The sequence below is a fragment of the Scyliorhinus canicula genome, chromosome 3 (assembly GCF_902713615.1).
Source record: "Scyliorhinus canicula chromosome 3, sScyCan1.1, whole genome shotgun sequence".
NCBI classification, from domain to species: Eukaryota; Metazoa; Chordata; class Chondrichthyes; order Carcharhiniformes; family Scyliorhinidae; genus Scyliorhinus; species Scyliorhinus canicula.
Window position 1 is genome coordinate 213,128,681 of NC_052148.1, and position 17,477 is coordinate 213,146,157.

A 17,477-nucleotide genomic window follows, 5' to 3' on the forward strand; every position below is an offset into this window, starting at 1 on the left:
TTACTATACTGTGGTTTAAACTCATATTATAGCAGTTCCCAGTCCAGTATCATAACCACTACAGTAGTATTCCTGTATAATCTGTAAAATCTGTAAAAACTGTATAATCTGTAAAACTGAATATTTGACATGGCTAGCAATATAATGTGCACATTTCTTATTTTGCTTTTAGAATTCGATGTACCAATTCAATTTGATGTTGAAAGTGAAACATCTGGACATTTTAGGGATGCCCTAGTGATACTTACACAGGTATTTTGCAACTTACTTATATGGTATCCTGTCTGTTTTGTGTTTTATGAAATACACATTGTGCCCTGATGGGAAAAGCACTAACTACAATGCTCAAGTAGTAACTTTGATGATTTCTCATGTTGGTCCAAAAATGTTAAAGTAACTTTGTCTTTGCAGTTTCCATTAGAAAATGAAGCTTGACTACAAAATTCTCTGACTTCTGTAAAATTATGTCCAATGGAAGTGACTTCCTTTTTGTGGTGGCGCGGCCCCTTTAAGGGGTGAGCCCTCGCGGTCTACGTGACTGGCTCGGCGCCTATGGTGCCGGAACGCGCAGAAAACAACCAATGGGGAAAAAGTGTGGGGTCCTGTGAGCAGGAGGCCAGGCAGTGTGTTCCAGGGTGTGAGAGAGTGAAAACCTCTTTATAAACTCCGTGCCTGTGTATAGTTTACCTTTTACTCATTATCAATAAACTCTCGTTTGGCTATATAAGAAGCTTCCACAGTTTTCCTTGGAGGGAAGGTCTTACGAGGAGAAGGCTGAGAGGTGACTTAATAGAGACATATAAGATAGTCAGAGGGTTAGATAGGGTGGACAGTGAGAGTCTTTTTCCTCGGATGGTGATGACCAACACGAGGGGACATAGCTTTAAATTGAGGGGTGATAGATATAGGACAGATGTCAGAGGCAGTTTCTTTACTCAGAGAGTAGTAGGGGTGTGGAACGCCCTGCCTGCAACAGTAGTAGACTCGCCAACTTTAAGGGCATTTAAGTGGTCACTGGATAGACATATAGATGAAAATGGAATAGTGTAGGTCAGATAGGCTTCAGATGGTTTCACAGGTCGGCGCAACATCGAGGGCCGAAGGGCCCGTACTGCGCTGTAGTGTTCTATGTTCTATTTTCCCTCAAGCCACCACACTGGCGATGAGCATAAATTGGGCAATGGTCGCAAGTCCTAATTAATTAAAAAATTTGAGGGGAAAGGGGAAAGGCTTCAAAAAGAATAAGAAAACAAATAGCATCAAAACCATCATGGACCAATGTGTGAAAAATGGCCATGATTGGGAAGCTCGATCTGTTCGACCAGGGGGCCAAAGACTAGAGCCAGTATATCAAGAGATTCCATTACTTCTTTACAGCAAACTAATCACCAGGGAAGGTAAACAAAGGGTTATTTTATTAATGGTTTGTGGGCCCCAGACCGACAATATTATAAGTCCCGGAGGCTCCCAATACAGAATCATTTGACAATTGATAACACTTATGAAAGAGCATTTCAACTCCAGACCATATCATGCTACATGTTTAATTCAGCTGTCAGGGACACAGGAGAGGTGGTTTCCACCTTCATTGCCAGGTGAAAATAGTGAGTGCAGCACCACATTGAGCGACATGCTGCGTGGTCGCTTCGTATGCATTATTAACAACATAAATGTGCAAAAGAAGTTACTTGCTGAGATGAAGATTTTCATAGACAAGGCAATCAAAATAGTCCAGACAACTGAATGCACCAAGAAGGGCATGTCAGAGCTTTAAAGCTCCAAGAGGGTGAGGTGACCCAGCTGTGGGCAGTTTGCTTTCGGGGCAATAGGAAACGCCACATTCAGATACGCTGTTGCACCAGGCAGAGTGCATGAAATCAAAAATAAACAAACACTGACTCCAGTGAACAAAGTGGAGAAACCTACAGGCTAAATATGGTCAACGGGAGTAAAATAGCCTTCAAAGACATTGTCCTCTTGGTAAATGGAAGACCACTAAAGACCGAGGTCAACACCGAGATGTCAGCCACGGTTGTGGGTGAACAAACATTCAAAGATTTTTCAGAAGGAGTTCAGCCTTTGAACGTAAATAGCACAACTGCCAAGTTAGCGGCATATATGGGGAAACCTTGAAATTTTGGAAAAACCTTGACATCAATGTCTTATCTGCGCAACAGGATTCCCAGCTCCCTGTGATCATTGTTAAGGGACCTTGACCAAATCCCATGGGGTAAGATTGGCTGTGCCAAATCAAGTTGTACTGGTTGGCGATCTTCAAGATATTGGATAGTGTTTTCCCAGGAAATCTTATGCAATTATAAAGATGTATTCCAGAATGAGTTAGGCCGAATAAGAAGAGAAAAGGCCAAGATACATCCCTTATGCCTGACAGCAAAACTTAAAGCCTGGAAAAATTGGGATTATCAGACCCATTCAGTTTTCTGAATGGGCAGCCCCCATCGTCCCTGTGTTAAAACCAGACTGCTCAGTTAGACTCTGTGGGAACTATAAGCTTACGATGATTCAGGCAGCCAAGTGGACAAATATCCAGTTCTATGAATTGAAACTGTTTATGTAAAGTTGACGGAGGGGCCTCACATACACCAAGCTTGACCTAAGTCATGTGAAATGAAAATCGCTTATTGTCACGAGTAGGCTTCAATGAAGTTACTGTGAAAAGCCCCTAGTCGCCACATTCACGGCGCCTGTCCAGGGAGGCTGGTACGGGAATCGAACCGTGCTGCTGGCCTGCTTGGTCTGCTTTAAAAGCCAGCGATTTAGCCTGGTGAGCTAAACCAGCCCCTAACAACTTACAGTTGGAACTGGATGAGGATGCCCAGAAGTATGCAACCATTAATATGCATAAAGACATGTTTCAATACACCAGATTACACTTTGCAATCTTCTTGGCCTGTGCGATATTCCAACACACAACGGAAAATCTACTCCAAGGTCTACCTGGATGATGTTTTGGTGACAGGAACATTGTGTAAAGAGCAGTGAGTAAGCCTGGAAGAGGTGCTGAGAAGATTTAGTGATGCTGGAACCTGATTGAAGCATGAATAGTTCACATTCCAAGCTAGTGAGGTCACTGACACAATCCTGTCCCATAGAATGGAAGGCGGCTCAGAGAGGCCCGACGTCTTCACCTCCAGAACTCTCTAATGCCGAGCGGAAATACACACAAATTGAGAAAGAAGGCTCGCCGTAACCTATGGCATCAAGAAATTTCACCAGTATATCTATGCGATGCTTCACCATAATAACTGACCAGGGGCCACTTCTTGGGATTCCTCTGTGAATACCCTGATCGTCTCCGCCCAATACAGCGGTGGGCCTTGTTGTCGGTGGCCTGCAACTACATCTTTTAGCATCGGCGGGGCACACAGAACGCAAACACTGATGTGCCTGGTCAGCTCCTGCTTCCCAAGGATCTGGAAGCACCACCTGTCACTCAAGAAATTGTCCTGGCTTTAAATTTCCTTTGCCAGCCCGGTCAGATCACGTAAAGAAGTGGACACAACGCGATCCAGTCCTCTCCAAAGTGAAGCGAATGATCTTAACCGGGTGGCACCATGATAAATCAGATCAGCAGCATCACGGTGGTGCAGTGGTTAGCATTGCTGCCTCATGGCGCCGAGGTCCCAGTTTCGATCCCAGCTCTGGGTCACTGTCCGTGTGGAGTTTGCACATTCTCCCCTTGTTTGTGTGGGTTTCGTCCCCACGACCCAAAGGTGTGCCGGGTAGGTCAATTGGCCATGCTAAATTGCCCCTTAATTGGAAAAAATGAATTGGGTACTCTAAATTTTTTTAAATTTAAAAATGATAAATCAGATCAGTTAAGTCCTACCTCACTAGCAAAGATGAGCTCTGTTGTGAGGATGGAGTCACTCTTGTGTTCCCGAGTGATGGTACCACCCCCAGCAAGGGAGCCACTGTTGTAGGAGCTGCACAGTGCACATTCTAACAAAACAAAGGTGGAAATGCTAACCAGAAGCTACATTTGGTGACCCGGCATAGGTAAGGTGCACCAGTACGACCTCAGCCAGGGACAGCAAATTGTGCCACACATGGCCAACCTCCACTCATGATAATGGCCTGGTTGTCTGTGGACAAGGTTACATGTGGACTTGGCACGTCACTTCCTGGCAGAATAGTCCTGATCCTGTTTTATGCCCACTCCAAGTAATTGGATGTTCAGGAGATGGGGATGACAACCTCTGCAGCCACAATAGAGGCTCTGCGGCAGTTCTTTGCTACCCATGGCCTCCCCTTAGTATTTGTGTCCAGAAATGGTACTGGATTCACCAGGCAGGAGTTTCAACACTTTGTCAGGACAAATTGCATCTGCCAAATTAGATCAACTCCCTATCACCCAGTCTGAAAAGAGCAGTTCAGACGTTCAAGTCAGCTATCCAACAAACCACTACACCTTAGGTTGGCCAACTATCTTCTCTAACATATCATTACCCCCATGGTACTTCGGGGTCACGCCAGTAGAGTTACTCATGGGTCGGCGCCTCTGGACCCGATTGGACTTGGTTATCCTGAATTTGGCAGGGAGAGTGAAGGCACATTAGGCTTTCCAAAGGAAACAGCAGGGCTCTCTTGCAGGGGTTGGTACCCCACTTGGGAACCCCAGAGTATGACTCTGTCCTCACAACCGAAAGTGGGTGACCTGGGGCTGGATTCTCCGATCCCCAAGCCACGTGTTTCTCAGCAGCATGCCATTCGCTGTCAATGGAATTTCCCATTGAAGCCACTCCACGCCTCCGGAAACCTGCAGGCGGAGGTACGCTGCCAGCAGGACCAGAGAATAGCAATGGTCGGAGAACTCCCGGGGCTGGATTCTGTCACCATGTTTCTCTGGGTCAAGTCTTTCAATTATGCTAAGGTTGTCTCTATGGAAGGATTGGTAAATGGGCCATGTCCCAATGGAGTGATTTAATCGGAAGGAGTAGGTTCCAGTGCCAGGATAGTTTGCAGGTCCCAAGTTTGCACAGGCAGGCAGCAGGAGTGCAGGTACAATCTTCCAAACCTTCATCTTCCACTGAAATGTGGCAGGCTGCTTCCCGACACTGTTAGCCCAGTCAAAGGGCCAGGAGATTTTCAGCCTTAGTACCGCCGCGAGGAGGGGTGGCTTCTGCAGATTCTGCCGCTGGTAAAATGGCCGAGCAGCAGGACTGTGTCCTGATGCAGCTCACTGACATTTGAACAGACTACCACCACTCATGCCCCCCCACGTTCTTAGCCCACCACCCGGGGGCCAGTAATGATCCATGCTGCTTGTTTCTTATTAGGTAAACAGGGAAGTGGAGCTTTGTGGATTATTCAGCTTTATTCAGGGATTCTTAAATATGGTGATAAGAGGCCATGTGCTTCAGGCTCCCAACCAAGCAAAAACATTCATAGACCCCTTGAATGGAAATACACATTTGATGGATAATAAGTTATTTCTGATAAATGCAACATTCTGCCATTTTCAGGGGGGTGATAACTGACTCGCCAGCCTAAGTACTTTGTCAAATGTGGCTTTCACGACAGGAGTTGATCAGTCATTTCAATGAAGATGTTTCTAAAACTTCCAGAGGAAAGAATTGCAATTTAAAAATATACCTTTTATAATTCATCTGCATAAAGGCTACATCCATTAAATATATGTCATGCATCTACTCCTCTTTTTGACAATTTAGCATGGCCAATCCACCTAACAAGCACATCTTTGGACAGCGAGAGGAATCCAGAGCACCCTGAGGAATCTCATGTACTTTGTATGTACATAGTCCTGGGTTGTGGCTTCACCAGTATATTTCATTTTTCAGTGTCCCTGGTGCTGCTTATGGCACACCCTTCGGCACTCCTTATTCAGCAAGAGTCAAAACCCTGCCCTGATGGTAATGGAAGATGGATATGTCAGGCCATGCCAGTACATTGTAGTCAGATTCTGCAACTGATGACCTCCAGTTTCTAATTATTTTTAATTAATTCTTGCAATATGAGCATCACTGGCTAGCCGAGCATTTATTGCCTGCCCCTACTCGACCTTGAGTAGGTAGTGATGATCTGCCTTCCTGAACCACTGCAGTCCATGCTGTGTAGGTACACCCACAGTGCTGTTCGGGAGGGAGTTCAGGATTTGACCCAGCTACAGTGAAGGAGCGGTGATATATTTCCAAGTCAGGTTGGTGAATATTTTGGAGGGGAACTTTCAAGTGGTGGTGTTCCCATCCGTCTGCTGCCTTTGTCTTTCTAGATGGTGCCAGTCGTGGGTGCTGTCTGAGGAGCCTTGGTGAACTCCGACAGTGCATAATCACCCATAATCAACATCTTGGGGGTTACCATTGATAAGAAACTGAACTAGACTAGCCATATTAATACTGTGACGACCAGAACCGGTCAAAGGCTAAGAATCCTACGGCGCGTAACTCACCTCCTGGCCCTCCCAAAGGCTGTCCACCATCTACAAGGCACAAGTCAGGAGTGTAATGGAATACTCTTCACTTGCCTGGATGAGTGCAGCTCCAACAAAACTCAAGAAGCTTGACACCATCCAGGACAAGGCAGCCCACTTGATTGCTCCTCCTTCCACAAACGTTCAAACCCTCCACCACTGATGAACAGTGACAGCCATGTGTACCACCCACAGGATGCACTGCAATAACTCACCAAGGTTCCTTAGACAGCATCTTCCAAACCCACAATCACTACCATCCAGAAGGACAAGCAACAGGTATCTGGGAACACCATCATCTGGAGGTTCCCCTCCAAGTCACTCATCACCCTGACTTGGAAGTGTATAACTGTTCCTTCACTGTTGCTGGGTCAAAATCCTGGACCCTCTTCCCTAACAGCACTCTGGGTGTACCTACAGCTCAGAGGCTGCAGCGGTTCAAGAAGGCAATTCCTTCTTGGACCACCTTCTAAAGGGCAACTAGTGATGGGCAATAAACACTGGCCTAACCAGCGGCGCCACCCCTGGCACTGCTGAGGTTCCCAGTTTGCGCTGACAAGGGCTGTGACAGGTGGCACTGTCCAGGTGACAGTGCCACAAGGATCTGGTCCTGAGGGGGCCTTGCCCATAAAAGGAGCGATGAGAAGGGGGTATGAAGGGTGGGGGGGCTGAAGGCCCAGTTTGAAGTGGCTCATAAAGGTTGGAGGGGTTAAGGGTGGGGGTCCTGGCCAGCTAAATCACTATGGTTAGGAAGTGGATAGTGGGGGAGGGGTCAGTATGGGGTAGATGGAGGCAGCCTCATGCAGGAGAACGGGTTTAGGGGCATTGTTGACAGCGCCTCTGTCATTCGTGCCAGCCAGGTACTCCACGGGCCCATGGTAGTGTCGGCCTTGAGGGTATGGGGGCAGTGGGTATGGGAGGGGAAGATGTGAGGTTTCTAGGGTGGCAGCAGGCAGGGATCAAACAGTTTGGGATCCTGCTTGTGGGGGGCAGCTTTGCGAGCTTAGAGGACCTGGAGGAGGAATATGAGTTGCCCAGTGGGAATGGATTGAGATATTAGAGGTCTGGGACTTTGTGAGGAGGCTGGTGCCGTCTTTTCCGGGGTTGCTGCCCTAGGGGTTGCAGGATAGAGTGCTGTCAAAGGGGGAGATAGGGGAAGGGAAGGTATTTGAGATCTACAAGGAGCTGATGGACTTGGAGAGAGCTCCAATCGTGGACATTAAATGGAAATGAGAGGAGCAGCTGGGGGACGTGGGGGTGGGGGGGGGGGGGGGGGGGGGGGGGGGGGGGGGGGGGGGACTGGTGAGCGATGGCCAGGGGATGACCTATAGGTTGGCAGATGGCGGGCCGAGTCCATGCACGGCCAGTGCCATGTTGTATGGCGCTACCGCTGCAGGTTGTTGCCATGTGCGGCTAGCCCATCACCAGTCCCGGAATCGGTGCCGCCAATTTCCGGGTCATAAAACACCCAAGAATCCACGTTTGAACCGGCACATAGCCGCTGAAACGGAGAATCCAGCCCAAAGTCTATGCTTCATATTAATATGTGACTTAGTACAATAATTCTGCTCATAAAACTCCACCAGTAAATATTGCAGCTTGAGTGGGGAAAGGTGAGGTGATTTATTGAAAGAGTTTTTTTAAGGTTGCCGAGCAAGGTTTGCCGCCAATAATATGTGATCATTGGTCGTGGCCATCCTAGAGCAGGATCAATACTGGTCGCCAGATGTGCAGGGGCAAATGGCTTATTCTCCTTTGCTTTCAAATGGCATTGCAGTGCTCAGCAAAATAAATGTCAAAAATGTTTATCTCCCTGGGCCCCGTGGGAATTCAGCTGTTATTGCATTCACTTCACATCTTTTTGGCTGCAGGTCAGGGTCTTGGCCTATTATTTGTGTGTAGAAGGTAACTCTTGGTCGCTTCAGGCAAGATAAGTAACATACTAAATCATCAGGAACTACTGACTCACATTAATACTGTTGTATGCGTGTGCTATGGATCAGTGCTCAATCAAATTGAAAACTCCAAACTAGTCAAAGTGTGACCAGTTTGGTTTGTTTGTAATAGCATGAATCAGTCCCAAAGTGAGACTTCTGCCTCTATTTTCTTTACGCTAGATTGAACAGGCTACGGTTGGAAGGAGGGAGAAAAAGTACTGCGGGGGTGGGGGGGGGTTGTATTTCCTTCAAAATAAGTTTGCTGTCAGTGGAATTATGAACTTCAGTTAGTGTCGACACGCCTTCCCATCTGCACCGAACAAAAGCATTCCGCCTGCGATATGTGTTGGTTTCCAGAAGATGCAAAAATACAATAGTACTTAATGTCTTGTGAATTAAAGTATCAGATTGAAAATAACGGCTTTGAACTTCCATCAAGGCCGGCTCTTGTTGAAAAATGTTGTCGAGTGGGAAAGAGTCTGAAAGTCTCACCATCTTCATTCACCAGCATTTTTACAGTTTCTCCATTGTAATCAGGATGCTTCTCAGTCCTGTATTCGATTAATCCATGTCCAAACCCATTTTGCGATCATTCCTTGGTATTGAATAATCATTTACTGGTAATTACCGTCAGAAATCATTCAAATCAATACAATGCTCGAGGCCTGACTGCCACCTGCCGGTGTGAAAGAGAGAATTTAAGTGGCACTTTAATGTGAGATAACTCAACCGGTCCCCCTAACCCCCTCACGTTCCACATCACCATCCTGACCAGGAGCCTGCTGAATGTAAAAGGCACAGTTTTAAGGTGAGAGGGGAGAGATATAAAAGAGAGCAGAAGGGACATTTCTTCACACAGAGGGTGGTGAGCATCTAGAATGGGCTGCCAGAGGCAGAGTAGAGCCGGGTACGATTTTGTCTTTTAAAAAGCAGTTAGACAGTTACATAGGCAGGGTGGGTAGAGAGGGTTATGGGCAAAATGCGGGCAAGTGGGACTAGCTTAGCGATAGAAACTGGGTGGCATGGACAAGCTGGGCCGAAGGGCCTGTTTCCATGCTATAAACATCTACGACTCTGTGACTCCAAGCAAAAAGATATAGCCCTGCAGCTATTTTTTTTAAGGCAGCATAGTATGCAGCCTCAAAGGGAAAAACATCTCCAACGCTGCATGCCCATTTTCTTGTTTTCTTCTGGAGGCAAAGCAAAAAGGAAGACTGAAATTGCTGCACATTTAAATAAAAGCAGAAATTATAATATTGCAATATTTGCATATTATAAAAAGAATCAAGAGGTACATGGGAGATGGTGGAAAAAAGATAATCAAAGATGGTAATACATCTATAAGGATATATGTATCAGGAAACGATGAACAAGCTGGCTGTTTTACCTTCTGAAAGGAGAACTCTGTGGGGTGGCATGGTGGTTAACACTTCTGCCTCACAGCGCCAGGGACCCGGGTTCAATTCCTGCCTTGGGTGACTGAGTGGAGTTTGTATGATCTCCCCATGTCTGCATGGATTTCCTCCGGATGCTCCAATTTCCTCCCACAGTCCAAAGAGGTGCAGGTTAGGTGGACTGGCCAAGCTAAATTGGCCCTTGATGTGCAGTTTAGGTTACGGGGATTCGACGGGGGAGTGTCAATTGGTAGCTCATTCAAAAGGGTTGGCGCAGACTCGATGCACCAAATGGCCTCCTTCTGCACTGTAGGGATTCTATAATCTTGTGGAGCTTTTACCGGAGTGCGCACAGTGGTTAGAAACAGGAGCTTGGTCTGTTTTTGGGTCAGGAACCAGCCTCTGATGGGAAACTGTTTAAAATTCTATTTTTTCACAGGGTGAGCTCTTGATATGGACACGGATTTCCTGTCCATTTAGAGGCAATAGGGGCAGGAATAGAGGCAGGGCAGACCAATTGTGGGACTCATTAGCTCACTGGGCTAAATCGCTGGCTTTTAAAGCAGACCAAGCAGGCCAGCAGCACGGTTCGATTCCCGTACCAGCCTCCCTGGACAGGCGCCAGAATGTGGCGACTAGGGGCTTTTCACAGTAACTTCATTGAAGCCTACTCGTGACAATAAGCGATTTTCATTTTTTTAATTTCATGGCAGCTGTCATTGAGACTGCTGATTATCCTGAGGGAGTGATCTGTTATTAGTGCTACAGCCTCCCATTGCACCACAGAACGGAAGCGCGACCTTACAGGAGAACCAGAGGCATGGCACTCGGGGCAGGACTGACCCTCGTTTCATCACTGTCAACCTGGATTCAATGTCAGGAGCCTTGAGGGAAAGGACGGAGATTCTTGTGCCAGAGGGAGGCAGAAGGAAGTCACCTTGTCATGCAACGGAAACACCTCCCTGTCCAGTGTCATCCATTTCTATCCTCTTACTCCTCTTCCCTCACTTCCTGCTTCTGCTTCTTCCCGATGAGCTGTCTCCTTCTAGGATGTCATTGTCCTCAAGGACTACGCCTCTCTGGAGTCATGTTATGGAGAGTGCAGCAGATACCACCCAACCAGTCAGAACCAGGGCGAGATTTTGTGGCTGCGTTCTGCTCGACTGAGAGCACAAGGCGGCCGGTAGATGCCAGGAGAGGCCTTTCGCGGGCTTCCCAGCAACCTTCACACCTTGCAGGATCTACCCAAGTCCCACGAGGCGTCAGAATCTGAAGTATGTCTAAAAGGGGCATGGCCAAACGGCATTTGCCCAAGTAGGATTTAAACCTACTTAGGCGAGCTTACCCGGGATCAACTGGCCCCCCCGCATCTACTACCCTCCCCAGAGGGGCTGCAGCTGAGCGCCATTCAGTACTGGTCCACACATTTGTAGACCAGGCAGAATGGCACCCGGGGAGGGGGGGGGTTTGGGCCATCAGAGACTACTGGGTGGTCAGGGATGGTGCAGGGTGGCTCCTTGGCCCTCCCCCTGGAACATGGGCACCTTGGTACTGCCCAGTTAGCACTTTGATAAACCTGGTACTTCCACCCTGGCACTGCCAAGGTGCCCAGGTGGCACTGCCAAGCTGGCAGGAGCACTACCAGGGTTTTGGGGTGGCAATACAAGGGTGCCCGGGTTCCAGGGTGCCACTGCCAATGGTTAGGGCCTGAGTGGGCCATGTCCATGAAAGGAGGATGGAGGGGAGGTTTGAAGGGTGTGTGGTGCATCGCAGGTAAGTTGGGGCCTCCATGAGATTGGGGCAATGGTGGGGGTCCTGGAGGGGGGAGCCTATAAGGGGGAATGGGGGCCTGAAGAGGGAGATCCCCAGGGACTCCATAGCGGGGTGTCCTCACTTGGCGAGGTGTGGGATACTGCCCATGTGTTTGGGGGTGACATTGCCCAGGGTAGGGGCTAACATAAGAACATAAGAACTAGGAGCAAGAGTAGGCCATCTGGCCCCTCGAGCCTGCTCCGCCATTCAATGAGATCATGGCTGATCTTTTGTGAACTCAACTCCACTTTCCGGCCCGAACACCATAACCCTTAATCCCTTTATTCTTCAAAAAACTATCTATCCTTACCTTAAAAACATTTAATGAAGGAGCCTCAACTGCTTCACTGGGCAAGGAATTCCATAGATTCACAACCCTTTGGGTGAAGAAGTTCCTCCTAAACTTAGTCCTAAATCTACTTCCCCTTATTTTGAGGCTATGTCCCCTAGTTCTGCTTTCACCCGCCAGTGGAAACAACCTGCCCGCATCTATCCTATCTATTTCCTTCATAATTTTAAATGTTTCTATAAGATCCCCCCTCATCCTTCTAAATTCCAATGAGTACAGTCCCAATCTACTCAACCTCTCCTCGTAATCCAACCCCTTCAGATCTGGGATTAACCTAGTGAATCTCCTCTGCACACCCTCCAGTGACAGTACGTCCTCTAGTCTCCCACCAATCTTTGCCACTTTGTATGCTTTTTCCTTCAATTTGATACTCTCCCTTATTACCTTAGATATTCACGGTCGATTTTCCCTCTTTCTACCGTCCTTCCTTTTTGTTGGTATAAACCTTTGTGAAAAATCGCTTGGAAGGTTCTCCACTGTTCCTCAACTGTTCCACCATAAAGTCTTAACCCACAAGCTCACTTAGAGATGGGCACACCCTTTCAAAATGGCGGCCCTATCTCAAGTTCAGCTCCCGAGTGCTGAAAATGTTTTGAAGTGTGAGCTAAACCGGTGAGAAACCCCCTCCCCCAGGGCCAAAAAAAGTGACTAAGTGTCACTGAATAGCGATGGGGAACTCACCGGCAGAGCCGGTAGGAAACTTCCTGAAAAATCAACCACAAATGAACTTAGAAATGTTTCCATTAAATTTCACACCACATCTTCAGAAGCCCGATGGCCACTCAATGGTGACCATGCTGTATATTTACCGTGCCTCAGTCAGGGGCTCCCTTGAAGGGTTGAGTAGCCATCTCTTTGAGGGGTTTCTCTTGTGCCCGAGGTTGCATCCATGCACATTGGGGTTTGGAATGAAGACCTAAGGCAGACTGGAGTGCTGGAGAATAAAGGAGTCATGGCAGCTGCCAGGATACCATGTGTACACAAGGTGGACATATTTTCTGTGGTTGCAGGCCAGTTAGGCCTTGAGGGAGTGGAAGCCGTTCCTGTTGATTGATCTCACTGGCTAGTAGTTCAGTGCCCTGATTGCCACAGTGCAACTAATGATGCCCCGATCTAAGGGATTCCAGCGATGTAGGCAAAACCCAATGACTTTAGTCCCTGTGAGGCTAGGTCTGTCATGAAACGGATGCACATTCCATCTCTGGCTAAGAGGGCATTAGTGATCTGCAAGATGCAGCCGTATGCATCCATTTTTGAGACTGCACTCAGGTTTGCACCCTGGGAAGGAGCCAGAGTGAAGAAGTTCAAGGTCACAGTGGCTTTGATGGACCGGAGAGTGGTTGCAGGGCTGCAAGGTGTGAGGTTAGGTGTCTTTGGTGAGAAGATCAGAAATATCTGTGTCCATTTGCCTCGGAAATCAATGTCTCCTGTGGTATTGGTTCCTAGTCATCTTTGCTGGACAATCCTGTGTTGAGGAGTGCGCCCCCCCCCCCCCCACCCCCACTTGTCTTCCTGCACTTCCTACCTCTCTCATGCCCTCTTAATGTCTTTGTTTTTGCTCTTCCTGCAGTGTGTGTTGCCCTCATTGCCACTGGCCTCAAAATCTAATCAAATTAAAAAAGGAAGGTCAGAAGGAGGCTTGAGTGTTAAGTTGGTGTTTCAGGTGTGGTCCTTTATTTGTCCTGGTAATCATAGAATTTCATAGAATTTACAGTGCAGAAGGAGGCCATTCGGCCCATCGAGTCTGCACTGGCTGTTGGAACGAGCACCCTACCTCCACCCTATCCCCATAACCCAGTAACCCCACCTAACACTAAGGGCAATTTGGACTCTAAGGGCAATTTAGTATGGCCAATCCACCTAACCTGCAAACCGTGCCCCATTGTTAAATTCACAGTCACATAATTCAAATCTTTATACACTAAAATTATTAAACACATTATATTGGTAAACCATAATGCTTTGCACAACACAGTATTGACCAGGGCTAAAGGCCACATGCTGATGTTTTGTCCATAACTTAATAGCCAATATATCCCAATTCTGCATGGATTCTCCTGCTCTCCTCCTATAAGGTTGGCAGAAGTCTGATGACACCCACAGAGAAACAGCAGGACAGCTGAAAATAGCCATTTGCATGTTTTCTCTAGGGGGTGGGCTTACTGTCCTCCCACTAAAGTTACAGCAAGGAAACTGGGGTGCTATCATGAGAAGGAAAGTCGACTTGCTCCATGCCAGCCCATCCCGCAGCCATAACAAGATGGGTGGGCTAAATTGGTGGAATGTGGGACTTCTACCCCTCACTCGGGAGGAAGTCCTGTTGTCACAAAATTGCGGCCAATCTGATTGGCTGTTAGCTCCTGGAGTCCTGGGAGTGCCAAGACCCCAGTGGTGGTAACTCTCCGGACCACAACCAGTCCTAAGGAGCAGGCCAATGCATTCTGTCGCGAGGAAAGTCTGGTGTATTGGGTGGGGAGGGTTTGACTAGGCAGGAGAGAAGGGCGGCACGGAGGCACAATGGTTATCACTGCTGCCTCATGGTGCCAGGGACCCGTGTTCAATGCTGGCTTTACCTGTGCAGAGTTTTCACTTTCTCCCCCTTGTCTGCGTGGGTTTCTTCCGGGTGCTCCGGTTTCCTCTCACAGTCCACATATGTGCAGGTTAGGTGGATTGGCCATGCTAAATTGCCTCTTAGTGTCTAACGATGTGCAGGTTAGGTGCAGTTACAGGGATAGGGCAGGGGAGTGGGCCTAGGTAGAGTGCTCTTTCAGAGTATCGGTGCAGACTCGATCGGCCGAATTGTCTCCTTGTGCACTGTAGGAATTCTATGGTTCTATGGGAGTGGTTGATTTTGAGAGCAGGCAGATAGGAAGAAAAGGGGCAGTCCCCTGCTGTGCAAATGATGCCCCCCAATGATAGTACCCCTCCTTCCCATACGTTTAAAAACTTTTTTACTTAAAGGGCAGCCCTCTCCTGCCTGACTGCCCACACTAATGGTATTTTGGCAAGGGCAGCATATTATTACGGTCATATGGCTTGTCACCAAGCTCAATTGAGCATCTAAATATTTATTTAAAAATGGTGGGCGGGCTACCAATTGCAGTGCCTACCCACCTGCCATGTTGTCAGGGTGAGCTTGGTGGCTGGGCAAGAAGGTGGTGGGCTACCTTATGTGCCTTCCCATCAACACATGTCTAACAGGAGCACAGAAAGTCCAGTCCCTGCGCAAGCTAGGGCTTCATAGCCATAATCACAATTAACTGAAGATATAAGGACGATAGAACATACAGTGCAGAAGGAGGCCATTCAGCCCATCGAGTCTGCACCGACCCACTAAAGCCCTCATTTCCACCCTATCCCTGTAACCCAATAACCCCTCCTCACCTTTTTGGATGCTAAGGGCAATTTAGCATGGCCAATCCACCTAACCTGCACGTCTTTGGACTGTGGGAGGAAACCGGAGCACCCGGAGGCAACCCACGCAGACACGGGGAGAACATGCAGACTCCACACAGACAGTGATCCAGCGGGGAATCGAACCTGGGACCCTGGCGCTGTGAAGCCACAGTGCTAGCCACTTGTGCTACCCTGCTGTCCCGTGGGGCCCGATGAGAAAGAGTGTTTTTTACACAATGAGTTGTAATGACCAGGGACTCTCTGTCCACAAGAATGTTGGTAGCAGAAACAATCAATGATTTCGAAAGGAAATTAGTTGGGCACTTGAAGAAAATAAACTTTCAGGGCAACAGAGATTGAGCGGGATAGGGGGATTGATTGGATTGCTTCATGGGAACTTGTGGGAACCCAAATTTCCACCTTAAGTACGATAAAGGACCTTTCACACATTGTTCTTTAATTTATTGTTACAGTTTGAAAATGCCTTATCCAAAATGCTTTGGGCCAACTGTGTATCAATTTTTCAGAATTCAGAATATACTGCACATCTGCGGCGCTCATTGGCGCATGTGCGCAACATTGGGAACAGCGCATGTGCAGTGCATATGGGAACTGTGCAAATGCAGATCGTTGGGAACTGGGCATGTGCGTTGCGCATTGGGAACTGGGCATGTGCGTTGCGCATTGGGAACTGGGCATGTGCGTTGCGCATTGGGAACTGGGCATGTGCGTTGCGCATTGGGAACTGCGCATGTGCGGATTTCGGAACTTTCTGCTTTTTTGAACTTCAGATAAGGGACGCTCAACCTGTATTACAATGGTCACTATTCTTCTGTGCTTTTCGTTTTTGTCCCTATAAAGTAGCAAATGTGCCTTCTTCGCCCTCCCTAAAGATATTGAAATCAAAGTGAAGTTTTTCAGAAGCAGACCTCCAAGAGACCAAATACTTACCTGAGTGCTCATAAAGTCAGACTCGTCACAGCATCTCCCACTCAAAACTGAAACTCTTTCCAATCCTCAGCCTTCCGTGCTTTCTACGGCCTACAGATTTTAAATTCAAGCTTAGCATTACTGTTATAAATGTTATTATTATGCATCTCCTTTTTGAAACCATTGCTGATGTCATCAGTATGTGTTGTGATGTCATTTGTTGTTGTTGCTACCGGTGGATATTAGTATTTAACTGTCGTTAGTTCTAATTCTATTCTGCTACTGTTGTTTTGATGTTTAACCAGCTTCTCCCATTTTGGAGTCCCTACTGTATTTTAAACTTTATTGTTTTAATATATTAAAGAAGATCAACTTTAACTTTAAGATTAATGTGTTTCAACTACCTTTTTATGGTCAAGTTACCACAATTGTTTTTTGACTTACCTCATTTTCACATCCACTTGATAAAACCTTCTTAATATTCTCTGTTAAGATGCTTCACGTTTCACCTTTGTGAAATAAATCATTCTAGAAACTCATAAATACTATATTCAGGTCACTGTGTAAACTTAACCTGGTGGGAGGTGTGGTTATATTATAGTAACCCCCCTCCCGCATTCTAATTACTTATGTCACCACAATTAATACTGTCTAAAATTCACAGGGAGCCAGAGAAGAGGGATATGAATATGAAGATCAAGAAATGGCTACACAAGATGCCACGGTAATATACAAATGCTTCATACCACTTTCAAATGCACATTTTTATCTTGGTTTTCAACAAGGATGTTCGAAGGAGCTAATAGATAAAATGACTGCTAATTCGTTCTTTTAATTTTTGATATTGTAGTATCTGTGGGAAGCTTGCCAAGGCAACACAGCGGAGGATAGAAATAAGCTCCAAGAATTCCTGTGTAGAAAGAGCTATCAGCAGTTATGGCTAGGTAATTAAATATTACATTCTTGGGTCATCCTGATTTATTTTATTAGTATACGGAACCATAAAAATCTTCAGAGCATGTATATAACTGAAAAAAAGGACCAAATTACCTTTTAAAAGAGCTATTTAAATTTTCACAGCAAGTAGCTGTTATTTCTGCAAAATGAAATCAAACATTATGCTGGCAGTGTACTATATATAGAACCTGACTGTATAGCCACATTTTGTAATCATTGTTAGGTTAGCAGAAAAAAAAATTGAAGTTCAT

At 46.9% G+C, this 17,477-nt stretch overlaps 1 protein-coding gene across 5 annotated transcripts in view; it reads left to right on the forward strand.

Moving 5' to 3' along the window:
• Positions 1–17,477, forward strand: part of LOC119963275 (annexin A10-like) — a 108,142-nt gene that overhangs the window by 59,538 nt on the left and 31,127 nt on the right. For 3 of the 5 annotated variants that reach the window (XM_038792127.1, XM_038792128.1, XM_038792129.1), the window contains 3 exons: positions 173–252; positions 16,934–16,993; positions 17,120–17,213. In XM_038792127.1, the coding sequence (XP_038648055.1) occupies positions 173–252; positions 16,934–16,993; positions 17,120–17,213 (234 nt within the window). The remainder of the gene's footprint in view (positions 1–172; positions 253–16,933; positions 16,994–17,119; positions 17,214–17,477) is intronic. The other 2 variants (XR_005460069.1, XM_038792130.1) reach the window with 1 other exon arrangement.